Source organism: Drosophila ananassae, chromosome 3L (genome assembly GCF_017639315.1).
Source record: "Drosophila ananassae strain 14024-0371.13 chromosome 3L, ASM1763931v2, whole genome shotgun sequence".
In the NCBI taxonomy this organism is placed as follows: Eukaryota; Metazoa; Arthropoda; class Insecta; order Diptera; family Drosophilidae; genus Drosophila; species Drosophila ananassae.
Window position 1 is genome coordinate 5,106,549 of NC_057929.1, and position 22,948 is coordinate 5,129,496.

General features: G+C 50.3%; 2 protein-coding genes and 16 non-coding genes across 21 annotated transcripts; all 18 read left to right on the top strand.

Moving 5' to 3' along the window:
* The first annotated feature begins 561 nt into the window (after positions 1-561).
* On the top strand, positions 562-18,928 carry LOC6495658 (helicase domino). 4 transcript variants are annotated; one of them, XM_044715859.1, is made up of 15 exons: positions 562-1,234; positions 1,298-1,589; positions 1,800-2,058; positions 2,594-2,698; positions 3,680-4,432; positions 4,650-5,877; positions 6,128-6,314; positions 8,342-8,478; positions 8,541-8,727; positions 8,943-11,048; positions 11,294-11,512; positions 14,502-14,537; positions 14,605-17,691; positions 17,754-18,149; positions 18,530-18,928. In XM_044715859.1, exons 1-15 carry the CDS (start codon positions 573-575, stop codon positions 18,533-18,535), a joined length of 9,660 nt encoding a protein of 3,219 aa, XP_044571794.1. In that variant the 5' UTR covers positions 562-572; the 3' UTR covers positions 18,536-18,928. The 4 variants fall into 4 exon arrangements, with proteins under 4 accessions (XP_044571794.1, XP_032306668.2, XP_001959323.1 ...); XM_032450777.2 differs by having other exon boundaries at positions 17,754-18,928; XM_001959287.4 differs by lacking the exon at positions 2,594-2,698 and having other exon boundaries at positions 17,754-18,928.
* Positions 1,623-1,731, top strand: LOC6508149. Its single transcript, XR_046081.2, has one exon. It is a non-coding gene; the product is annotated as a small nucleolar RNA Me28S-Am2589 (small nucleolar RNA).
* On the top strand, positions 3,119-3,251 carry LOC6508150. Its single transcript, XR_046082.2, has one exon. It is a non-coding gene; the product is annotated as a small nucleolar RNA psi28S-3316 (small nucleolar RNA).
* LOC6508151 lies at positions 3,269-3,404 on the top strand. Its single transcript, XR_046083.2, has one exon. It is a non-coding gene; the product is annotated as a small nucleolar RNA psi18S-841/snoR66 (small nucleolar RNA).
* Positions 4,473-4,581, top strand: LOC6508152. Its single transcript, XR_046084.2, has one exon. It is a non-coding gene; the product is annotated as a small nucleolar RNA Me28S-Am2589 (small nucleolar RNA).
* On the top strand, positions 6,363-6,493 carry LOC6508154. Its single transcript, XR_046086.2, has one exon. It is a non-coding gene; the product is annotated as a small nucleolar RNA psi28S-3316 (small nucleolar RNA).
* On the top strand, positions 6,527-6,662 carry LOC6508155. Its single transcript, XR_046087.2, has one exon. It is a non-coding gene; the product is annotated as a small nucleolar RNA psi18S-841/snoR66 (small nucleolar RNA).
* Positions 6,734-6,864, top strand: LOC6508156. The gene has a single exon (XR_046088.2). It is a non-coding gene; the product is annotated as a small nucleolar RNA psi28S-3316 (small nucleolar RNA).
* LOC6508157 lies at positions 6,898-7,033 on the top strand. Its single transcript, XR_046089.2, has one exon. It is a non-coding gene; the product is annotated as a small nucleolar RNA psi18S-841/snoR66 (small nucleolar RNA).
* On the top strand, positions 7,105-7,235 carry LOC6508158. Its single transcript, XR_046090.2, has one exon. It is a non-coding gene; the product is annotated as a small nucleolar RNA psi28S-3316 (small nucleolar RNA).
* Positions 7,269-7,404, top strand: LOC6508159. The gene has a single exon (XR_046091.2). It is a non-coding gene; the product is annotated as a small nucleolar RNA psi18S-841/snoR66 (small nucleolar RNA).
* Positions 7,476-7,606, top strand: LOC6508160. The gene has a single exon (XR_046092.2). It is a non-coding gene; the product is annotated as a small nucleolar RNA psi28S-3316 (small nucleolar RNA).
* Positions 7,640-7,775, top strand: LOC6508161. Its single transcript, XR_046093.2, has one exon. It is a non-coding gene; the product is annotated as a small nucleolar RNA psi18S-841/snoR66 (small nucleolar RNA).
* On the top strand, positions 7,847-7,977 carry LOC116654798. Its single transcript, XR_004310021.1, has one exon. It is a non-coding gene; the product is annotated as a small nucleolar RNA psi28S-3316 (small nucleolar RNA).
* LOC116654797 lies at positions 8,014-8,152 on the top strand. Its single transcript, XR_004310020.1, has one exon. It is a non-coding gene; the product is annotated as a small nucleolar RNA psi18S-841/snoR66 (small nucleolar RNA).
* Positions 8,166-8,298, top strand: LOC6508162. The gene has a single exon (XR_046094.2). It is a non-coding gene; the product is annotated as a small nucleolar RNA psi18S-841/snoR66 (small nucleolar RNA).
* LOC6508163 lies at positions 8,764-8,873 on the top strand. Its single transcript, XR_046095.2, has one exon. It is a non-coding gene; the product is annotated as a small nucleolar RNA Me28S-Am2589 (small nucleolar RNA).
* An 87-nt stretch (positions 18,929-19,015) lies between the features above and the next one.
* LOC6495659 (protein PTHB1) lies at positions 19,016-22,684 on the top strand. The gene is made up of 8 exons (XM_001959288.4): positions 19,016-19,301; positions 19,357-19,830; positions 19,882-20,015; positions 20,069-20,742; positions 20,801-21,301; positions 21,362-21,528; positions 21,887-22,016; positions 22,072-22,684. Exons 1-8 carry the CDS (start codon positions 19,048-19,050, stop codon positions 22,615-22,617), a joined length of 2,880 nt encoding a protein of 959 aa, XP_001959324.1. The 5' UTR covers positions 19,016-19,047; the 3' UTR covers positions 22,618-22,684.
* Positions 22,685-22,948: the final 264 nt, after the last annotated feature.

Genomic DNA, 22,948 nt, shown 5'->3' on the forward strand with positions numbered 1-22,948 from the left:
ACGTGATTTCCCTATGGGAGGGTTAATATGTGAAAGTGCTTATTTTGAGCGTTGGAATACGAAAAAATATATTTAATTTAGGGAATTTCAAAATTTGTCCACTTATTACATTAGATATTTGTAAAATATCTTTGTCTGTTCATCGTGTGTGTGTGTATGCGGCAATTGTTCAAAATGAAGTCGCGCAGGGTTGCATTTTTAATCGAGTTTTTCGGGGTGCGGAGTGGAAATATAGTATGATAAGCTTTTTCCCCTGTTAAGATGACTTGTTTTCTTGTTCCGCTTCTATTCGCCGTTCTGATAATTGATATTACGCAGCATTATTTAGGATTAAAGCTGTGTGTGGGGTAGAGCTAGAGCGGTTGCGGTTGCGGTTCGAAAGTCTGACCAGGGATGGACTAGTTCCCATGTGCTTTCCCCGGCTAGTTTCATTCTCCCGCCAAGAGTCGGTTTGAAGGCACACATATCGGTGATAAAGAGACTCCTAGGGCTTATCAGCAACTGAAGTATTATTACCAGTTGAGTTTACTCACCAAACTTATTATTATTTCCCTTCCACAGATGTCTCAAACATGAATGAAGGTAATTCAGCAGGAGGGGGGCATGAAGGGCTCAGCCCGGCCCCTCCTGCTGTGCCAGACCGCGTAACTTCATACTCAACGGAAAAATCGGTTGGAACTCCCAAACATATAACAACTAGTGGGCCGACATCAAGTGGCAGTAGAGCCGTTATAGCCGCAGCCTCGCCGGCTGCCCGCCACCAGCATCACCACCACCAGCACCAGCCGACGCAGGGAAAAGGAATCGCCGGCAAACAGCAGGCCAACCAACAGCAGCAGAAGCCCCAGCTGCCCAGTGCGCAGCTGCCTGTGCCGCTGTCGCCTTTGCCGCAACAACAGCAAACGACAGAGGCAACGGCAGCCACGCCAGCGGCAGAGACACCCGCCCAAGCATCAACTTCCACCTCCACCAGTAGCACCAGCATCATAGAATCCTCAGTTTCGCCGCCGCAGGCCAAGCGTCAGCGTTTGGACAACGACCAGCCGTCGAGCTTGGGGAGTAGTAGCATTGTTGGCACCGCCAGTAGCAATATTGTTGGTTCCTTGCTGCCGGCGTCGGTGGCTGCCAGTAGCGAGGTTGGCGGAGTCTCGTCAACGGCCCTCCAGGACCTGAATGCGCTCAAGAAGCGCATACTTCAGCAGAAGTTGCAGATCTTGCGTAATCTTAAGGAGAGGTGAGGAATAGAATACACCATTCTTCTATGAAATTTTAACTAAATTGTGTTTCTTGAAAACAGGCATCTTGAAAATGTGTCCGAATACTTTTATTTACAAAACGGCGGCAGTATGATGGAGTACCCTGCGTGGCGGAAGAAGACACCAACCCCGCAGTTCATTAGCTACAGCAATGCGAACCGTATAGATCAGCTGGTACACGAGGATAAGCCGAGCACATCGGCAGCAGCAGCAGCAGCGGCGGCCCAAAATCAGGTCCAAAGAAATACTACGCAGCAAGTGGCTTCGGTAGAGGCCACTCAGTCAGAAACTACTACAACTACTTCACCATTGGATGGCAGCACAACAAAAACGGTTAGAATAGTTGCAATAATGCTTAGTTAGATCAGCCAAATGATGTTACAATCATACTGAGTGCCGCTATCGATCTATTTTTGATTGATTCTGGCGTATAAAAGGGATGTTCGCAGCTGCGAGGCATTTGTCTGATGGAAGCAAGCAGTAGTCTTACTAGATACTCATAATTGTAAGATTCTGATCATTTCTTTCTTTGATTTCTTGTAGAATACGCAATCTCAAGTGCCAAACAAGATTGGCACTGCGGCTGCAACATCCACAGCAGCAGCAGCAACAGCAACCGCAAACAACTCGCCCCGAAGCAACAGCTCCACTGGAGCAGCAGCAACTACAAGTGCCAGTTCGGTGGAGGGGAGCAGCAATGTGCTGCCACCAGAAGCGGAGATCAAAATTCCAGCCGTTGGAGCCACACCAGTGGCCATTTCGACGAAACTACCCGCCGCCGTTGTCCAGCTAACGCAGCAAGGTGAATTCGACGTTAATATCGCATTTAGATGCCTCCCTATATATCTCTCTCATTGTTCAAAATATATTTTTTGTGTTTCTGTTGTGTTCGTTTTCGTTTCCAACCAAAATGAATTATTTATTGTTTGAAACTTTTTGTGTTTTGTCCAAAATGAAAATTCATGCCAAAATTTCAATTAAAAAAAAGATCAATGCCAAACTTTAGCCAAGAAACTCAACAACTCCCGTAACTGCGATATAATTGCGCCAACTGCCAATGCACGTTCTGCACTAACTGAAACCGACTACTGTGCATTAATCTTTATTAAACAAAAAAAAAAAAGAGAGAAAAATAATACCTAAACTCACAAAGTCACAGACACTAAAACACACTGCATAAACCACATAACCAATTAAACCGTATTGCTCTGTTTATTTTAACATTTTAATATATTATTTTATTGATTTTGTTCCCGCATTTATTGCTGCCTACATTGAGTCCTTTATCGCACACACTCTCAACTCACCATAATTGTATCGTTATCGTTATAATATAGGTCACATACCCGGTAGACCTTTAGGAGGTCGTCACGGTATGGTCTTCGGTCAAATACCCGCTCCTCCTGCTGCCGTAGGAAATCCTTCTGTACCTTTGGTGCCAGGTGCTTATCGTTCGCAAAACAACAAACAAAAAAACCAAATATCCAAAATCTTTCACAGCTTTTCTTTATAATTTTGAATTGAAATTGTATTTATAAACCAGTTTGTGTGTTGACTTAAAGCATATTATTATTTGCCACGAAACGTAGTGCATTGATGTCTCAAAATTTAAATTAATTTTAAATCTATTTTCTAGAATTGGTGTTTATTGCCTTTAGTTATGATTGGTATTCGTACATCTGCTTAAGACTTTTGCTTTTGATTTCAGTTTGAATTGAGATTGAATTGAATTGATAATTGACGAATGTGTACTTTGATTAATTGCGTTGATTTGTAAGCAGCTTAGCAACTAGTTACCGCGTCCACTGGGGGATCTCTTCATCATCACTTCATTCCTCTCATTTAGACATACTTCAATCTTCCGCACCTAAAAGCGTTTTCTTGCCAGCCCGTTAACTGCTCTTGAAAATCGTAGATGTGTGCCAGAGCAACCTTTGCAACAGCAAGTGATCTGGGTTCTCCTGTAACTTTTATCCGTTGACGTTGTAAACATTTAAGATTAAGAATAAATGGGCAAGCGCACTCTGTGTCACACAGACAGCCACTTGTGATTACAATTTGTAAGTTTGCCAGATCAAGGGGATGCGTCTTATCCATGTGGTCCATTCCCCCAAAGGGTGACTGCATTGAAAACACATCTTACATCACCAGAACCTACTGTCCATGGGAGTAGTCCTTCGCTGTCGGGCTTCACACTAACCATACGACTGATATTGCATGCCTCTCCCTTAGTCCTTCGTTTATCAACCGATTCGCAACCGATTCTCACGTTTATTGTATTCCATTCATTCCTAATGCTTTTCTGCTAGTTACTTCTTACTTGATGCATTCTCCAGCATGCCAAGAGTTGAATCTTTTTTCGATTAAACCGATAAGCTTTGAATCTTAGATACTAATCTGTTTTTAATGGCTTCTTTTCGAAGGTGGCACTCCTCTGGTGCCCTCAGTGCGACGCATCCCAGGTCATGCCACTGGAGGAGCATCTGGATCTGCCGGCGGAGGAGCTGGCACACCCACTCCGCTCTACACGGGCAATGGCCTGGCGACACTTACACCGGGAACACCGACCACACCCGGCAGCCTACTCAGCCCGGCTGCTGGTGCCGGCACTCCGAGCTCCCAGACCGCCACCCAGGAGTTCTCGTTCAAGGCCAAGCAGGAGGTGTATGTGATGCAGCGCATATCGGAGCTCCAGAGAGAGGGATTATGGACTGAGCGGCGCTTACCCAAGCTGCAGGAGCCCAGCCGCCCCAAGGCGCACTGGGACTATCTGCTGGAGGAGATGGTCTGGCTGGCGGCCGACTTTGCCCAGGAGCGCAAGTGGAAGAAGAACGCGGCCAAGAAGTGCGCCAAGATGGTGCAAAAGTATTTCCAGGACAAGGCCACGGCCGCTCAGCGGGCGGAGAAGGCGCAGGAAGTTCATCTGAAGCGAGTCGCCTCCTTCATTGCCAAGGAGGTGAAGAGCTTCTGGTCGAACGTGGAGAAGTTGGTGGAGTACAAGCACCAGACGAAGATCGAGGAGAAGCGCAAGCAGGCGCTGGACCAGCATCTCAGTTTCATTGTCGACCAGACGGAGAAGTTCTCCCAACAGTTGGCCGAGGGCATGAACAAGAGTGTGGCAGACACTCCCAGTCTCAATTCCAGCCGCCTAACATCACCCAAAAGGGACTCGGACGGTAATTGTCACTTTATTCTTTTAAATATAAGTCAAATCCTTTGCATTTGATGATAAACTCCACGCTGATACGTTGTTGTGGTCTATTTTTGAACACTTCGATGTTACCTTGGGATGGTCGCATTTGCGAGGCATTTGCCTGATGCTCTCATGTCCGGATCTTTAAGATCTTAAAGTTTAAAAGCTTTATTAAATTACCCTTCTCTCTTCCCCTGCAGATGAATTCCGACCAGAGTCTGGGTCGGAGGATGACGAGGAGACCATTGCCAAGGCCGAGGAAGAGGCGGCCGACGTGAAGGAAGAAGTCACAGCCCTGGCGAAGGAATCAGAGATGGACTTTGATGACTTCCTCAACGACCTGCCCCCCGGCTACCTGGAGAACCGTGATAAGCTGATGAAGGAAGAGCAGACTGCCTCGATTAAGACGGAGACTCCCGACGAGAGCGACGACAGTGAGTTCGAGGCCAAGGAGGCCAGTGACGACGACGAGAACACGATCAGCAAGCAGGAGGAGGCCGAGCAGGAGATCGATCACAAGAAGGAGATCGACGAGCTGGAGGCGGACAATGATCTGTCGGTGGAGCAGCTGCTGGAGAAGTACAAGTCGGGACGGATCGGGGATCAGCCGCCCAGCGCCAAGCGCAGGAAGTTGGCTGAGATCGATTCGGATGATGATTCCACGGCAGTCGATGACTCCACGGACGAGAGCGAAGTGGAGGCCACCGATGAGGAGGAGGACGAGGATCTCTCAACCATCAGAACGGACACGGACATGGAGGAGACGGAAGAGAAAGAAGGCGGCCTCAAGAGTCTCATGTTGACTGACGTCGATGGATCAGCTCCTGGGAGTGATGGGAAAACGGGAAGCAGTGCCAACAAGGACGACATGCTTAACGATGCCGCCGCCCTGGCCGAGAGCCTCCAGCCCAAGGGCAACACTCTTTCCTCCACGAATGTGGTTACCCCCGTGCCATTCCTGCTGAAGCACTCGCTCCGAGAGTACCAGCACATCGGACTCGACTGGCTGGTGACGATGAACGAGCGGAAGCTGAACGGCATCCTGGCCGACGAGATGGGTCTGGGCAAGACCATTCAAACGATTGCCCTGCTGGCCCATCTCGCCTGCGCCAAGGGCAACTGGGGGCCGCATCTCATCGTGGTGCCATCGTCCGTGATGCTCAACTGGGAGATGGAGTTCAAGAAGTGGTGTCCTGGCTTCAAAATCCTCACCTACTACGGCTCGCAGAAGGAGCGAAAGCTGAAGCGCGTCGGCTGGACGAAGCCGAACGCCTTCCACGTCTGCATCACCTCCTACAAGCTGGTGGTGCAGGACCAGCAGAGCTTCCGCCGCAAGAAGTGGAAGTACCTGATCCTGGACGAGGCCCAGAACATCAAGAACTTTAAGTCGCAGCGATGGCAGCTGCTCCTCAACTTTTCCACCGAGAGGTAAGTCGTGGTCTTCATCATCCATGCTATAAGCTACTGCCCGCCGGAAACCAGCACCAAAATCAGTAACCATGCGACTGCTAAACTAGCATGGCGACTACGCTTGGGTGCTGACAGTAACTTCGCTATAATGCCGCATACTAAACCAGAGCATGACAACTCAGCCCTAGAATGCTTGTGGCCTTGTTTCGAGACAAATTCCCATGTTCTCTTGAGCTCCTTAATCAAAGATTCCTCTCTTCCTCCACAGACGCCTGCTGCTGACGGGTACACCCCTGCAGAACGACCTGATGGAGCTCTGGTCCCTCATGCACTTCCTCATGCCGTATGTTTTCTCCTCCCATCGCGAGTTCAAGGAGTGGTTCTCTAACCCTATGACGGGAATGATCGAGGGCAACATGGAGTACAACGAGACTCTGATAGCGCGTCTCCACAAGGTAGGCACTGACTTACTGGCGGTTTGAATTTATTCTTTTTTTGTTTTTTGCACCTAAAAGCGTTTTCTTGCCGGCCTGTTACCTGCTCTTGAAAATCGTAGATGTGTGCCAGAACAAGCTTCCCAACAGCAAGTGACAAGAGTTCTTATAACTCTTATCCGTTTACGTTGTGAATAATTGACTTTTGAGAAACTTAAGGAGGAGATAGTTATGGCAGATGCACTCTGTGACACACAGAAATCCACTTGTGATTACAATTTGTTAGTTTGCCAGAGCAAGGGGATGCGGTTTATCCATGTAGTCTAAGCCCTGCCTGGGGGATTGCATTGAAAACGTATCTTACACTATTTTAAGTTATTTGGCATTTCGGTTCTCCATTTAATCTATCCGGATATAAATGAATATGAGGTATAACCACTAGCACCTAAAAGCGTTTTCTTGCCAGCCCGTTAACTGCTCTTGAAAATCGTAGATGTGTGCCAGAGCAAGCTTCCCAACAGCAAGTGACAAGAGTTCTAATGACTCTTGTCCGTTTACGTTGTGAATAAGTGACTCCCAAGGAACTAAAGGAAGGGATAGTAATGGCAGATGCACTCTGTGACACACAGAAATCCACTTGTGATTACAATTTGTTAGTTTGCCAGAGCAAGGGGATGCGGTTTATCCATGTAGTCTAAGCCCTGCCTGGGGGATTGCATTGAAAACGTATCTTACACTATTTTAAGTTATTAGGCATTTCGGTTCTCCATTTAATCTACCTGGATATAAATGAATATGAGGTATAACCACAAGCACCTAAAAGCGTTTTCTTGCCAGCCTGTTAAATGTTCTTGAAAATCGTAGATGTGTGCCAGAGCAAGCTTCCCAACAGCAAGTGACAAGAGTTCTAATGACTCTTGTCCGTTTACGTTGTGAATAATTGACTTTTGAGAAACTTAAGGAGGAGATAGTTATGGCAGATGCACTCTGTGACACACAGAAATCCACTTGTGATTACAATTTGTTAGTTTGCCAGAGCAAGGGGATGCGGTTTATCCATGTAGTCTAAGCCCTGCCTGGGGGATTGCATTGAAAACGTATCTTACACTATTTTAAGTTATTAGGCATTTCGGTTCTCCATTTAATCTACCTGGATATAAATGAATATGAGGTATAACCACTAGCACCTAAAAGCGTTTTCTTGCCAGCCCGTTAACTGCTCTTGAAAATCGTAGATGTGTGCCAGAACAAGCTTCCCAACAGCAAGTGACAAGAGTTCTTATAACTCTTATCCGTTTACGTTGTGAATAATTGACTTTTGAGAAACTTAAGGAGGAGATAGTTATGGCAGATGCACTCTGTGACACACAGAAATCCACTTGTGATTACAATTTGTTAGTTTGCCAGAGCAAGGGGATGCGGTTTATCCATGTAGTCTAAGCCCTGCCTGGGGGATTGCATTGAAAACGTATCTTACACTATTTTAAGTTATTAGGCATTTCGGTTCTCCATTTAATCTACCTGGATATAAATGAATATGAGGTATAACCACTAGCACCTAAAAGCGTTTTCTTGCCAGCCTGTTAAATGCTCTTGAAAATCGTAGATGTGTGCCAGAGCAAGCTTCCCAACAGCAAGTGACAAGAGTTCTAATGACTCTTGTCCGTTTACGTTGTGAACAATAGAACTCTAAGAACAACAATCGTAAGAAAAAGTAGAAGGCAAATGCACTCTGTGTCACATAGATCCTTAACCTCTTGTGATTCAATTTGTTAGTTTGCCAGATCAAGGGGATGCGGTTTATCCATGTAGTCGAGTCCCTTTAAGTTTGATTGCATTGAAAACGTATCTTACACGCCCAGAAATCCTAAAGGCAAACGCAGCCTGTGTCACATATTGCCTCGTGTGATGACACTGTTTTAGTTTGCCAGATCGAAGAGGTGCGTCGTGTCCGTGTGGTCTTATCCCTAGCCAATAGATTGCATAGAATTAGCATCAAACATGTGGTTTACATTCAAGTTTTCACAACCTCTTCTTTCTCCTTACAGGTGATTCGTCCCTTCCTGCTGCGTCGCCTCAAGAAGGAGGTGGAGAAACAGATGCCAAAGAAGTACGAGCATGTGGTCATGTGTCGCCTGTCTAACCGCCAGCGTTATCTCTACGAGGACTTCATGAGCCGTTCCAAGTAAGTGCAAAGATGCTCTATAAAGAAGTGACTATATAACTGAAACCCTATTCCTCTTGCAGAACCCGGGAAACCCTGCAAACTGGCAACTTGCTGAGTGTAATCAACGTGCTGATGCAGTTGAGGAAGGTGTGCAATCACCCGAACATGTTCGAAGTGCGCCCCACCATCTCGCCGTTTCAAATGGAGGGCATTACATTCCACACGCCACGCCTCGTCTGCGACTTAATGGAGTATGATCCGTTCACGGTGAGTCTAATAAGGTCTCTTTCAGCCTTTGGTTATCCGAAACTGATGATAACCTGTCACTGATAGTTGGGCTCAATCTATTTTGGAGCGAGTCGTAAACTTTTCCCAGGATGTTCGCTTTTGCGAGGCATTTGTCTGATTCGTTTTCATAAAAATGCATACTTTTTAATAAAAAACGAAGGGGTTTACTAATTATTTTTATTATTCTGTTGCAGCAAGTCAACCTGGAGACCGTGAACCTGCTGCTGTTGCATCTGGAACAGACTATGACCGCCTACGTGTCTCACAAGTCCCGCCAATTAGCTGCTCCTCGTAAGCTGATCGAGGAGATCGACACAGCACCACAGGCTGCTCCCCGATGTCCAAATGGACAGTACAGATTCCACATTCGGGTGCGAAGTGCAGAACTTGCGCAGAGAATAAAGTTGAACGCGGTGCGAGTCGGTGCCAGCCCGGCGATGCGGATGGAGGGCTCTAAGGTGGTGCCTGTGCGGAATCTGCTGCCCAGCGGTAGAGTTCTGAAGCGAGTTAGTGCGTCCATCAATCCCGTCAACATGGCCCTGAAGCCAGTGGTAATCAACAGTGTTGTGTCGACGCCATCCCCCAATGCTACGTCTCCTGCTGGGGCGTTGAATGTTTTGGGCAGCTCCAAGCTATTGGGGGCTCGCCCGCAAATGAATGCTCCGACGCCGGCCAAGGTGGCCAAGACGATGCAAGATGGGAAACCGTTTTTCTACCTCACTCCTGCCACAAACTCCGGGGCGTCTGGTGCTCGGTTGACGTTGACCAGCAAAACCACAACTTCTGTCCCGACGACGACTTCTTCGACAACCGCCGGGTCTGCGGCAGTCACTGGGCCGGCAAATGCGCAGCAAGTGATCCGCGATCCCATCGTCAAGGATCTGGCCCTGCACGTGAAGAGCACGGCGCAGAAAAAGAGCATCGCCAACGGGAAGACAGAGCCCGAGGAGGATGAAACGGAGGCAGAAGATCTCTACAAGGTGCAAGAGCTGGTACAGATGCGCAAGGAGCAGCGACTGGCCAATCTGAAGCGGATGGCCATGATCAACCGGCGGCGCACCGATGCCACGCCCATCTACGGGGAGGACTGTCGCGGCGCCATAGAACGCTGCATGCAGGCCACGCGATCGCTCCGCAGATCTACCTGGCAGACCCGGGGATATGCCAACTGCCACATGGCCATGCTGCACCGCGATGGCTGGTCGCTGAACCACCTGCTGAAGAGCTTCGAGCAGCGATGCACCGATCTCAAGCCGTTGTTTGCCAACTTCGTGATCTACGTGCCGTCAGTCTGTGCTCCGCGAATCCGTTGCTACGTCCAGAATCTCTCTTCGACGCGGCGGCAGTGCGAAATGGCCATCGAGGAGCGAGTGGGCCGGGAGGTGCTGCCCAAGCTGGCCCTCCTGCATCCCATTATCTCGGCGATGAGGACACAGTTCCCAGATCCACGCCTCATCCAATACGATTGCGGCAAGCTGCAGACCCTGGATCGGTTGCTCAGGCAGCTGAAGGCCGATGGACATCGTGTGCTGATCTTCACCCAGATGACCAAGATGTTGGACGTGCTGGAGGCTTTCCTCAACTACCACGGCCACATCTATCTGCGATTGGATGGGTCCACCCGGGTGGAACAGCGCCAGATGCACATGGAGCGCTTCAACGGCGACAAGCGAATCTTCTGCTTCATCCTCTCCACCCGATCCGGTGGCGTGGGCATCAATCTCATGGGAGCCGACACTGTGATCTTTTACGATTCGGACTGGAACCCCACGATGGATGCTCAGGCACAGGATCGTTGCCATCGTATCGGACAGACTCGGGACGTCCACATCTACCGGCTGGTCTCTGAGAAGACGATCGAAGTGAACATCTTGAAGAAGGCCAATCAGAAGCGCATGCTTAGCGACATGGCCATCGAGGGCGGCAACTTCACGACCTCGTTCTTCAAGAGCTCCACCATCAAGGACCTGTTCACGATGGACCAGACGGAGCCGGACGAGTCGAGCCAGGAGAAGCCGGAGGACAAGGACAAGATCACCACCACCACGACAACAGCAGCATCTGAAACACCAATGGTTGTGGAATCTGAGAAGCAGTCGCTGCGGGCTTACGAGCACGCATTGGCCGCTGCCGAGGACGAGCAGGACGTGCAGGCCACCAAGACGGCCAAGGCGGAGGCGGCAGCCGATCTGGCCGAGTTCGATGAGAACATTCCCATAGCCGCAGATGACAATGCGGACGGCGGAGGTCAGGTGGAGCTCAGCAAGGCCGACCTGGAAATGCAGAACTTGGTCAAGCAGGTAAGAGTCCATTTCTTGAGGAGATTTCGAGGAGAGTCTGGCAGCATTTGCTATTTTATTGAAACTTCGTTCCATGCTGTTTCAAAGAGCGAGCGTTGCCGAGATTGAACAGACCTTCAGACATAGTTGAGGCGAATTAACCCACGCCACGATTGTATCACTCATTGTCTAACATTGTTCCTCAAAAACTGAATCTTTTTTAAAGGATTTCTTGGCATAGTCACTAACGTTTATCCTTCCTATAGCTCTCACCCATTGAGCGTTATGCGATGCGCTTTGTGGAGGCCACTGGAGCTGCATGGACGGCGGAACAACTTCGTGCCGCTGAGGCCGAACTGGAGGCGCAGAAACGTGAATGGGAGGCCAACAGACTGGCGGCCATGCACAAGGAGGAGGAGTTGCTGAAGCAGGAAACGGAGGCCGAGGAGCTTCTCACCTACAGTCGCAAGGACTCCAGCAAGCAGGTTAATAGCAAAAAAGATTCCTCCACTCCCTATAAGCGGCCGCTCGTGCGGGTAATGCGCAGCAATTCAAATCAGAAGATTAACAGGAGTATTAGTAGTAGTCATAGTGGTAGCAATAGTAACGGCAGGAAGAGATTGGTGCGCGGAACGCGTCAGAACAGCCTTAATTCGAGTGCACCGGCAGGTACTGAGGCAGGATCAAGCAAGGGGGCGGGAACTGGAACAGGGACGGGGGTTGGTAGCACTAGGAGGCGCAGCAGTATCAGCAAGAAGCCGTTGCCGGATACTACCCAGCTGGTCAGGCGGCAAACGAGGCTCCACTCGCTGGGAGTGGTAATTGTTTCTACTCCGCCCACTAGAAAGACAACACGCACAGCCCTGGCTGCCGCTCAGAGTGCCACGGTGGATGAGGCCGCCGGTGCGGCCAGTGAGGAGCGCCCCAAGCGGCAGTCGGCCAATATTGCCATGAGCAAGATGCTGAGGACGCCGATCAAGTCCATCGCCACCACCACCACCACTACTAGCAGTGCGACTGCAAAGACAACCCCTCCGAAGCGTGGGCGACGGGACAGTGTTGCCGTTTCGGCAACTCGCAGCAAGTTGCTGGCCAGGCGCGCCACCATAGCAGCTCCTTTGGCCATCAAGGCCAAGGAGGAAGAAAGCGAGCCAGACGAAGAAGAAGCGGAAGCGGAGGAGGAGGAGGAGGAGGATGAGGATGAGCATGAGCATGAGCAGGTAGATGCAGCAGAGGAGTCTGAAGAAGAGGCAGCCGAAATCACGGTTGATGAAGATGATGGCGAGGAGGAGCAAGAGGAGGAGGAAACTGCTGGCTCCACTCTCGAAGAGGAGACTACCACTCCGACGGAATCACAAGCGAACGAGGACGAGGATGACGAAGAAGTCGAAGAAGAGGAGGCGGAAGGAGTAGAGGTGGCTGCCGAAGACACTGATGACAATGCGGATGCAAAGAGCGCTTCCAGCTACGCCACGGCTGGCGACCGAGAAGATAACGGCGGCGAGGGAGCCGAGTCCGCAAGTTTAGATGGGTGGAGTGCCCACGACCAGGTGCAGGACACTACCATGACCAGCTCAACCTACTACAATGTTAGCGAAGAGTCCGACACGGATGAGCACAAGGACGAGGGCAAGGAGCAGGCCCAGCAGTCGGACAAGAGCGAAGAAGCCGAACCCGTTGGGCACACACCCCGAACCCGATCTCGGGGCTCGGTGAAGATCAATCTGTGGACCCTGGACATGAGTCCGGTTCTGAATAACTTGGGCCGAAGTGCCGCCGGCAGGAGTGCCAAGAAGGCCGCGCCCAAGGAGTCGCAGAGCGAGCCCAGGCCCAAGGCGGTCAGGCGAACTGTGGCGAAGAAGGATGTGCTCAACAAATCCACCGGCAAGGTGAACACCCTCCATGGGTGGATCACCAAGTCGCCACGGGTGCTGCTCCGATCCACGCCCTGCAATAACTCCAATACCACGCCATCAACACCCAACACGGGCGCCACTCTCTCCTCAAGTGGATCCACCAGGTGATGATGACATTCTACTCGCTCTCCTCGCTCCTCGCTCCTGGCTCCTGGCTTATCCTTCAATATTATCAGCTGTGCGTGCTGTGTTCGTTTTAGTGGGTGACGAATCCTGGCCCGGATGATTGCTGTTACTGCTGACCCAGTCCTCCTAATCCGACCTATCCGATAACACTGATACAGAACGAGTATTTATAGACTGTAACGAGTTTCCTTCTATCATATGTGTTAAGTTAGTTAGGCGGCGGAACCAATGCGAGAGTATAGGATACGAAACGAAACTTAGCTTAAGCCGATCCGATTGAACAGATCAAAAAGAGGATATAGCGTAGAGGATAGGTTATAGCTGGCCAGTGGCCACCAAGTTCTCAACTTGTGGCATGGCGTTCATTAGACGTGTAAGACATCTCAGATTGTACATAGATTTATCGCAAACGTCATTGGCATTATATCCAGTTATTGTGTACCATCTCCATGTTCAACTTTAAGATTCCAAATTATCATCTCCATTATCCATAATCCATAATCCATAATCCACTATCCATTATCCAGTTCTTATTATTGTTATTAAGTTGAGTTGTGTCCAAGATGCAAACGAGAAAGTGAAGCGATTGCGCGTGCGATACTCCCCTTAAAGAACACAAGCTGCTTTAGTTCGTAAGCCTAGGCGTATTATTATGATACTTGTTAAATATTTTTTCATTCTATATAATTTATTTTGTACTCTAACTTAATCGAATCATTAACTATTTAAAGACCATGAGCATAGACCGACTAACCAATAAAATAGAACTCAATTCGTATGCTTTAAAAAGAGTATAAACAAAAAACAACCCATTGATTGTGTAACAAAAAACTAAAAACGAAATCTATATTGAGAAATTAAGAAACTAAGAAACCAAGAAAGAAAGAAAGAAAGCAAAACCTTAAAACAAAAAACAAAAGACGTTGTGGTTTTTATTTACGGACTAATTTCGTGCGTTGCCCAAAAAAAGTAAAGGCTCTATCTATATACATACCTCCAATCCCTTGTAGAACATGAAAGATGGAAAAGAATGAACGGAAATCATCCAAAGATTGTTAAATATTATTTTCTCCGAATTTAGAATTCTGTTTTGGTGTCGCAATTATGTACATTCCAATTAAAAACATCATTAATGCATTGTCCGATTGAAGTACCTCAATCCTATCCAGTCCATCCTCTAATTATTATACATTTTCATCCTCCAAGCGCCGTACGAAAGATAGAAATTGTTCGGAATGAAAGCTACAACGCCATCAGTTTAATTAATTTTGTCGATTTAAAGTCAAGTTTTGAATTCCACGACCTAGTTTGTTGATCCCAAAAAAGTAGTTACTATAAGCCAACACCAAAACAGAGCTTCTATTTATCCTGAAAATAATGTGGAACGTTTATTCTTTTCTTTGACTTTCTTGCCTCCGATCTGGCGCCTCAGGTCTGGATATCGCGCAACACCATGGAGCAAATGCCGGTGAGTATCATACTGGGTATGATTATGATCTTCCAGTGCTAATCTCTTGTGATTCCCCCTCGGTTAGATGTGGTGTCCGCCCACCCCGCCCCAGGATAACGATAACGATATCTACATCGACTACTCGCTGTCGTTCATGTACGATCTGGAGCCTATTCCGGAGACGGAGCTGCCGCCTGTCTATGTCCGCAAAGAGCACAAGCGCTCGCGCACGGATGCCGGCTATGACGGCAGTCGGCGGCCGAACAAAATGCGGCGGGAGGACAACTATGTGCCCCCCAGATCGCTCTTCGATCGACCCAGTCCGCAATTGGCGCGTCTGCGTCGTGAGCTGAAGGCCCAGCGCTTCCGGGGAAGCTTCAAGCCCAACTCACCGATTCCGGGCCTGAAACCTCCGATTCCAGCCAAGCCACTGACCGAACCAGAGGCCATGGCCGAGTGGGGCATCTTCGAGGACATAGCCATTCTGCATGTGCTGGTGAATCTTCAAGGTCTGCCCTGCAGCCTGATGCTCCTCTCGCCTGGCCAGACACCCAACTGGGACCTTGTCTCTGAAATGGTTAACTTCTGCTCTAAGACCTACCGCTCCTCTCGGCAGTGTCGTTGGCGCTACGAAACCCACATCCAGCCGCGCGAGGAGGGCAAGGTGGTGGAGAGCCCCAAGAAGCAGAAGAAGCTGAAGCCCACTCTGCGCACCGAGTACGTGAAGAGTCCCTTGCGCTACCTTCGCACCACACAGCTGTATGTGCAGGACAACAACGCCTCCTTCTACAAGACCATGCGATCTCGGTTTGACAGCATCAAGACTGCCTACCTGAAGAAGGCGCCACCGCCCAAGCGCCAGTTCAGTGCGCCCAGCTTGATGAATCCCAAGCACATGGAGGTGTTGCAGGAGTTTGGCATCCAGAACTACGATCAGCCGGTGCCCCCGCAGAATATAGCGGCCATGAAGGCGAGCAAGATCCGGGAGAAACAGAGGGGACAGCAGTTGCCACCGCCGTCGGTGGGACAGCAACAGGTTGCGCAGCAGCAGCAGCAGCAACAGCAAGTGCAGCAACAGCAACAGCAGCAAGTGCAACAGCAACAGCCCCAGCAGCAACAACAGGTGGTGCAGCAAGTGCAGCAGCAACTGCCCACTGTTTCCAGTGTACAGCAGACCCTGCCGGTCCAGCAGTCGGTGGAACTGGTGCAGCAACAAGCTACTGGCACAGGCACCACAACGGTAGCTGTGCCCGGCGCCGGGCAACTGCAGCAACTACAGATTCAGCACCTGACCGGCGCCACTGTTTCGCCCGGCCAGCAGACAGCCATCCTGCTCCACCAGCCACAGCAACAGCTGCGGACTCATCCCGGACAGGCGGGACAGACCACAACGCAGCAGCTGGTCAAGACCATTGTGGGCACATCGTCGAGCTTGACGGCGGGGCAGTTGCAGCAGCTGGCGCAGCAATCTGCAGCCAACTCCGGCGGCCAGTCGAGCGTCAGTGTGGTGCTCACAACGCCAGTGCAGTCTCTGCCGGCGGTGGTGCAACCGCAAACGGGATCCGGTGCCCAGATTGTATCGATATCGTCGCAGACCACTCTGCCGGTGAACAGTTCCCCCCAGTTGGGCAGCATTGTACAGACCCAGACGCTGCCGCAGGTGGTTTCCGTAAGTACCTTGCCCACCGTGGGCTCGGTTCTGACCACCACGGCCAGTCAGCAGCAGCAGACCACTGGGGTGACCACCCTGAACACGGCCATGTTGCGGGGCCAGCGAATTGTGTCCGCCGCTGCTGGGAATACTCTGCAGCAGCGAACTACTGCCGGTGGTCAGTCCATTGTTTCCATGCCTAATCTGGGCCAGGGTGTGAATCAGCAGTTCCAGGCGCAACTGCGATTGGCGGCCGTTCCATCCTCGCCAGCCACTCAGACCACTCAACTGGTGACCACCAAGGGCATCCCGGTGAGTGCCCTGCAGCAGGGCGGCAAAACGACTGTGATTCCCGGAACCCAGCAGCCCGGCGGAGCTCACATTCAGCTCTACAGGCAGCGTAGCTTGAAGGTGCTGCAGACCACCACGCAGGCAGCAGCCGGAGGTGCAGCTGCGGGAACTGCAGGAGGAGCCACAACGAGCCTGGTGCAGGCCGGAGGCACTATCATACAAGCTAGCAATATGCCCACCCATGTTACCAGCCAGAAGGTGGCAGTTTCGGGGATACCGGGCTCCTCCACTACCGTGCAGGCGGGCAATGTGGTTAGCAGTGTCCAGATGCACGGCCAGGCCAGGACGCAGTTCATCAAGCAGATGGCCGCTGGTAAGCAGGGACTACAACGCCAGGTGGTAGCAGCAGATGGCACTACCACCACAACGGGAGCGGGTGACATGCTGCTGGTGAAGCGACACAACATATTGGCGGCGCAGAAAGCCCAACAGGCCACTGGGGCATTGTTCACGACCACCACGGCAGCTGCCCAGCAGCAGCAGCAACAACAGCAGCAGGGTCAACTCCCTGTCGCGGGACAACCGCAACAGGTGACCCAGCAGCAGATTGCGTCCCTGGTCAAAGCCTCCACGGCGGCGGCAGCCAGCGGAAGCAGTGTGAGCGCCGGCGGAGTGACTGTTTCGGCCACCGGACCTACTGTACAGGCAGGAAACGTAAACATGACGCTGCCTCAGCTGAAACCAGGCAGCCAGATCAAGGTGACCATGCCCAACCAGATGCGACACCTGCAGATGCAACCACAGCTAATGCCGCGAAAGATCAGTCGGATGACGCAGTTGGTGAGCGCCACTGGACAACCCACAGCCACGAATATAGTGGCCACCACCAGCGGCCAGCAGCAACAACAGCAGCAGCAACAGGGCGGGGTTACTGTGTCAGGAGGAGCAACTCTGCCGACAGTGGCCGGCCAACAGCAGCAGCAGCAGCAACAGCAACAGCAGCAACAACAAAAGGCCGGCGGAGGAGGCAGTGTCCAGGCGCAGTTGTTGCACATCCAGAACACGAAGGCCTTGCCCAATTCGGTGACTGTTCAGCAAATCCAGCAGGTGATGCGCAGTGGCCAACAGGGCACTCTGGCCACCACGAACCTGGTGCTGGGCAAGACCAGCGTGGGTCGGGTGATTCCCGTCTCCGTGGCATCACAGGCCAACCAACGACAGACTATTCAGGTGGGTTCTATAGCTATATTGATGCCAGAAGACAATTACTAAAGGGTTTTTTTTTCTAACAGGTGGTATCTGCTGCTTCCGCCCAGGCCTTGGCGGCCGGCAATCTGCGCACCCATGTGGCCGGTCCGAATATAGCCAGTGCTCTGAAGGTGGCCGCATCTGGGGCTGGTGGACAGACCACGCAAAGAACGTTGATTGATGCACTGCAGCACAATCTGCGTCAGAACGCCAGTCCAGTGCGACTGCAGACCACGGCCGGAGGAAATCTTCTCGCGGTGGTCCAGCAACAGCAGCAACAACAACAACACACGACCATTTCGGGACCCACGGCCGGGCCGGCGGAGGTGATGACAATAACTCAGACCACCACCACTCTGCCCACAGTCGGAAGCATACAGCAGCAGCAGCAGCAACAGCAGCAACAGCAACAGCAGCAGCAGCAACCGACAACGCAACAGGTACGCAAGTTGGTGCAGAAAAAGATCATGATACGCAGTGAGAAAGAATAACGGTCCAGCAGAGCCGCCAGATCACGTCACCGGCGAAACATCCCGAGCATAAACACCACCGCCACTGCCACTGCCACCGCCACTGTCACAGCCACAGCCACTGCCACTGCCACAAACTCAATTTCGAATCCCACAACCACTATTTCCACAACACACCTGAACACCACCAACAGCCTGATACTTTCGAAATCCCAAAAAAATCGATCAAAATTATATTAGCTCTCTCTCATCTCATAATCCGTACGATCCTCATGCATCCAAAATCAGAATCAGTCCGCCAGTCCAGTCATTGCTAAATTGATCTCAATTTCTGTCGATTGGTTTTGCAGCCATGAGCTCTCGAGGATGACCGTGATGATTGATGACCATTGATGATGATTGCTTCAATCAGCCGCCGTATTAATAATCTTACTGATCCGTACTAGTTCTTAACTGGAAATTATTTGTATAAATAAATATATATTACGAACTATTTATAATTTTTTATCGAGAAGCGAGAAGAAGTGTACTACTTAGCTGTAACCCCTAAAGTTTGTAAATCGTAGTCATGTAAGGTATTCCGTAAGTGGCGTAGTACGTACATCCGTATACCTAATTCAGATCTATCCGTAAAAGATACTACGCTAGTACCCTTATATATCCTATATATGCAGATAGTTTTACTTACTGAATAAAATAAATTATGCTCTAGTATAATGAAAAAAATGCAAATAAATAATGTAAAAATCCGAATGTTGCCATATTGTGGGGGTTTCCATGGTTACTCTTTTTTTCAACCACAACACTTTTGGGTTTGCTGGAACTGGAGTTTTTCCGATAGTTCCCGGTTCCGTCAAGCAGTTTCGCCATGTCCTTGTTCAATGTCTGCAGCTGGTGGTCTGCCCAGTGCTCGGATCCTGGCGAGGAGTACGATGTGGCCAGCTTGCTGTGCGCCCGCTTTGGCCTGGAGGCTCAGGAGAAGGACTACATCATTGTGGGCTCCCAGACGGGACAGCTGAGCATATACTACCCGCATCATCGGGGCTATGATGCCACCGATTTGTTGCTGGAGACCCAGATGGCTGCTCCAATTGTGGGTTTGTATGCTGGCAAGTTTAGTGGGTGAGTTGAGGCTGGAATTCCAACCAAGATGGTGCTGACCATTATCCGTCTCCAGCACTGTGCGCAACGAGAATGCCAATCAGTTGGGTGTCCTTCTGCCCAATGCCATTGTCATCTACAATGTCCTGGCCATTGGCGGCCTGGCGGAGCACGGTGCTCAGCTGCGCTTGCAGATGCAGGCGGAGCACAAGTTCCAGCGCGTAGCCTTCGGCCTGTGCCAGGGTCATTTCGGCCAAGTGAAGGGCAGGGAGTTCTTCTGCGTGGTGCATTTGGATGGAACCCTCACATTCTACGAGCAGGATGGCATATCGTACGAGTGCCGGTTTCCCGGCTTTCGTGCTCTACCCGCTCCGGTGGTTTATTGCGAACGCACCGATAGCTTCTTTCGGTTCAGTGCAACCTGGGATCTTCAGTGCTATAGCTATCAGGACTTGTCCCATTCCCTGGTCACGAAGAGTAGCTACCAACCCACTTGGACGCAGTGCGTTGGGGAGGGCATTGTCGATATGCGAGTGGTGCAAGTTAAGGCGTAAGTATGGGGTGTCTAATCTCTTGAATAATGCATAATGACATCCTCCAGGAACTGTTCCTACATTATGATCCTGGGAGAACGGAACTTTATATCCCTGGACGACAATGGAAAGTTCAATTTCATGCTGAAGTTGGACTATGCCCCAAAGTGTTTCATTAGTTTCGTGGTGGGTTACTACTGGGGTAAGTAATCTCCATTGGTTATCTCCTATTAGCTCTAATCCTTAAATATCCAGAACCGGGTGCTCGCCTCATCACCGCCATCATTTCCGACTCCTCCAAGTTGCATTTGTATGAGGAGGCCAATCTTATTTGGGCGGCCCAGTGGCCAAACCAATCACCAGCCCCGGTGGCCATTCAGCGATCCAATGTCCATAATCTGGCCGGCGGAATTGTAACCTTGGGCGCTAAAGGGCAGCTGGAGGTGGGCTATCTTGGAGCCGATCCCTTTCAGTTCCAGGTCCAGCCCCTGAAACTAGAGGAGCTGAGCTTTGCCCAGGCTCACAAGGAGCTACAGCAGCTGGAGGATGAAATCAAGGAGGCAGTGGATGTAAGGGTCATGGATGCCCTCAACCAACAGGCGGCGGATCAAGTGCGTCTTACTTTTACCATCCAGTCGGAGGTCAACGACGACTTGGATACCCTGCTCCTCGATGTTCCCGCCGATGTGGCGGTGAAGGAATTGCCGTCAGCCAAGGGCCTACTGCGTTGCAGGATTAAGGCAGAACTGGCCGAGCTGCAGCTGGTGTTCCAAACACCAAGTGGAGTAAGATGTAGCCAGGACACCTTGAGCTTTGTGGATGTTGCAGCTGGCACAAGTCATGAGTTCAAGCTTGACTTTTATATTGCCGAGTTGTTGCACATTCATAGCGCCAAGGTGGAGGTGATCGCTTCTTTTGTGAGTCCTAGGGTGAGTCCTGTCTTCTGCCGGGGGAGGATATCCTTTCACAATCCTCGCTTTATTCCAGGGCATTCCAAGGGTCATTCAGCAGAGCGCCAACCTCCCTCTGTCCATGTTCTATCGGGCTTGCCAGCCCCAAAAGGCAGCTGGCATAAAGTTAACCTACAGTATCATCAGTCGCCATGTCACGCCGAAACTGGCCACCTTTTTTGGAGAATTTCTGGAGGAGCATAGTGAGTCCCATGCCCTGGGCCTACAGCTTCTCTGCCCCGGCTTGGAGAAGCAAAGCGAAGGAATCACGCTGGTGGCCGCCAAGAACTCCAATCGCATTCGCATTCAATCCGATTATGTGGAGACCTTCGCCATGATCCTGGAGAGAATAGTGGAGCGAACGCTGCAGCTGGACAGCTCGGCGGGATTAATAAAAATGGACAAGAAGAAGCCCAAAAAGGGAGTTCTTAATCGGTGTGTGGAACGTCTGATAGCTGCACCCTTTTTGCCAGTCCAGCCGATTCTACATAGGATTGATGTGCATCATGACACCCAGCAGAGCATTAGGAAGCAAACGGTGGGTTTTATAGGGTATAATTAGGGTATAATTGTTATTTATAATCCTTTCGATAAACAGGACCAACTAGAGGAATTGTGGCAACAGTTCAAGACCCTTCAGCGCAATTTGCAGGAGCAGTCCGAGGGCGACCCCAAAGAGGCCCTGACAATGGAAATAGAGTCCAACTACGACCAGTTGATCCTGGAGGGGGACAAGTTGGTGGAGATACGGCGTGACGAACGAAGGTATGTCTTAGCATCATATATGTGTCCATGTTTAGGGTTCCGTAATTAGCCACCCATTGGGTCAACTCAATTTATTTAATATCCTTTCAAACTGGCGGATATAATTGAATGAAGTGGTCTTACCTCGTAACTAGTTTTGGTTTAAGGAATATCAGTTAAATATTATCTTATCTATTATTTATTATACATATAACCTTTATTTATAAAAGTTATAGAAGTATAGGCTATCATATAAGCTGTCCTTATTTTAAATTTGTTTTTAGTTTTTTTTTATACCTTAAACCTTAAAGGGTATCTGCATATCCTTGCACCCTCAAGTCCAAATCTATTTTAACCTCATTGCCTTTATCGATTTTAGACAACGTTGCGACTTGAATTGCGCAGTGGCATTAGCCAGATGGATTATTCATGCCTTGAACCTGGAGGAACGCGTGGTCAACGTGGTGAACTCCGTACTGAGTGTGCCCATCGAGGATTGGACAGAACTTGTAAATATCCACAAGCAAAAAAAACTGTTAATTCTAAACAATAATATTTCCTCAGAGTTGGGAAGAATCCATGGCTCCGGGGATTGATATGCTGCACCATTTTGGGCCACTGACCCGCTCAAAGTCCACATCAACCCATGGACTCCTGGATTCGAATGCCAATCCCAAGGAGAGCTTCGATTATAGTCGATTTAGACGTCACTTTGCCACCCTCTTTGATAGGATTATACGACTAGCATCCTCTCCGATGGCTATTAAACCAGATGACAGCAAGAAGCCAACTGGCGAGGAGGAGAAACCTGCGGCGGAACAGCAGGTGGATGAGATCGGGAATATGCAACGCATGCTGGGGGAGAAGGGTCTCCCGCTTGGTCCACCCAAACGTAGAAGCAACATGAGCAGTTCCTTGGAAGCGGTCGAGGATGATGAGGAGTACGATGAGGAGGATCTGCGCGAGGATGTGGGTTATCGGAAGGAGTACGGCACCACTGATGGCACGCACACCTCCTCCAACAGAAAAAACCGATCCGAATGGGTCAACGAGGACTTTGAGCTACCCACCACCGAGGAGCTGTTCAGCGACCTGGGTATCTGGTGGTAGTTCCAAGTTCCACGTCCAAGTGTGGCTACTCCACGTCTCGAATAAACGTGCTAACTGTCAAAACAGAGATCTTTATTGGCCTGCTCTCACTTCGCCAGGGGAATCGGTATGACAGCAGCTGGGGACCGACACGCGATCTGAGATCTTGCGATTCTGGCGGCGATAAAGCTTCGTAATCGGAATTTGCATAACCAGCAACGACAGCTGGAGTGGGAGTACGGAGATTTGTGTGGACAGAACAGGACCAGAAAAACAGGCGGGGGGGACGGGACAGGAACAGGAACACTGACTCGTTTATGATGCATAGCAGGAGATAAAGCAAGATAAGTCA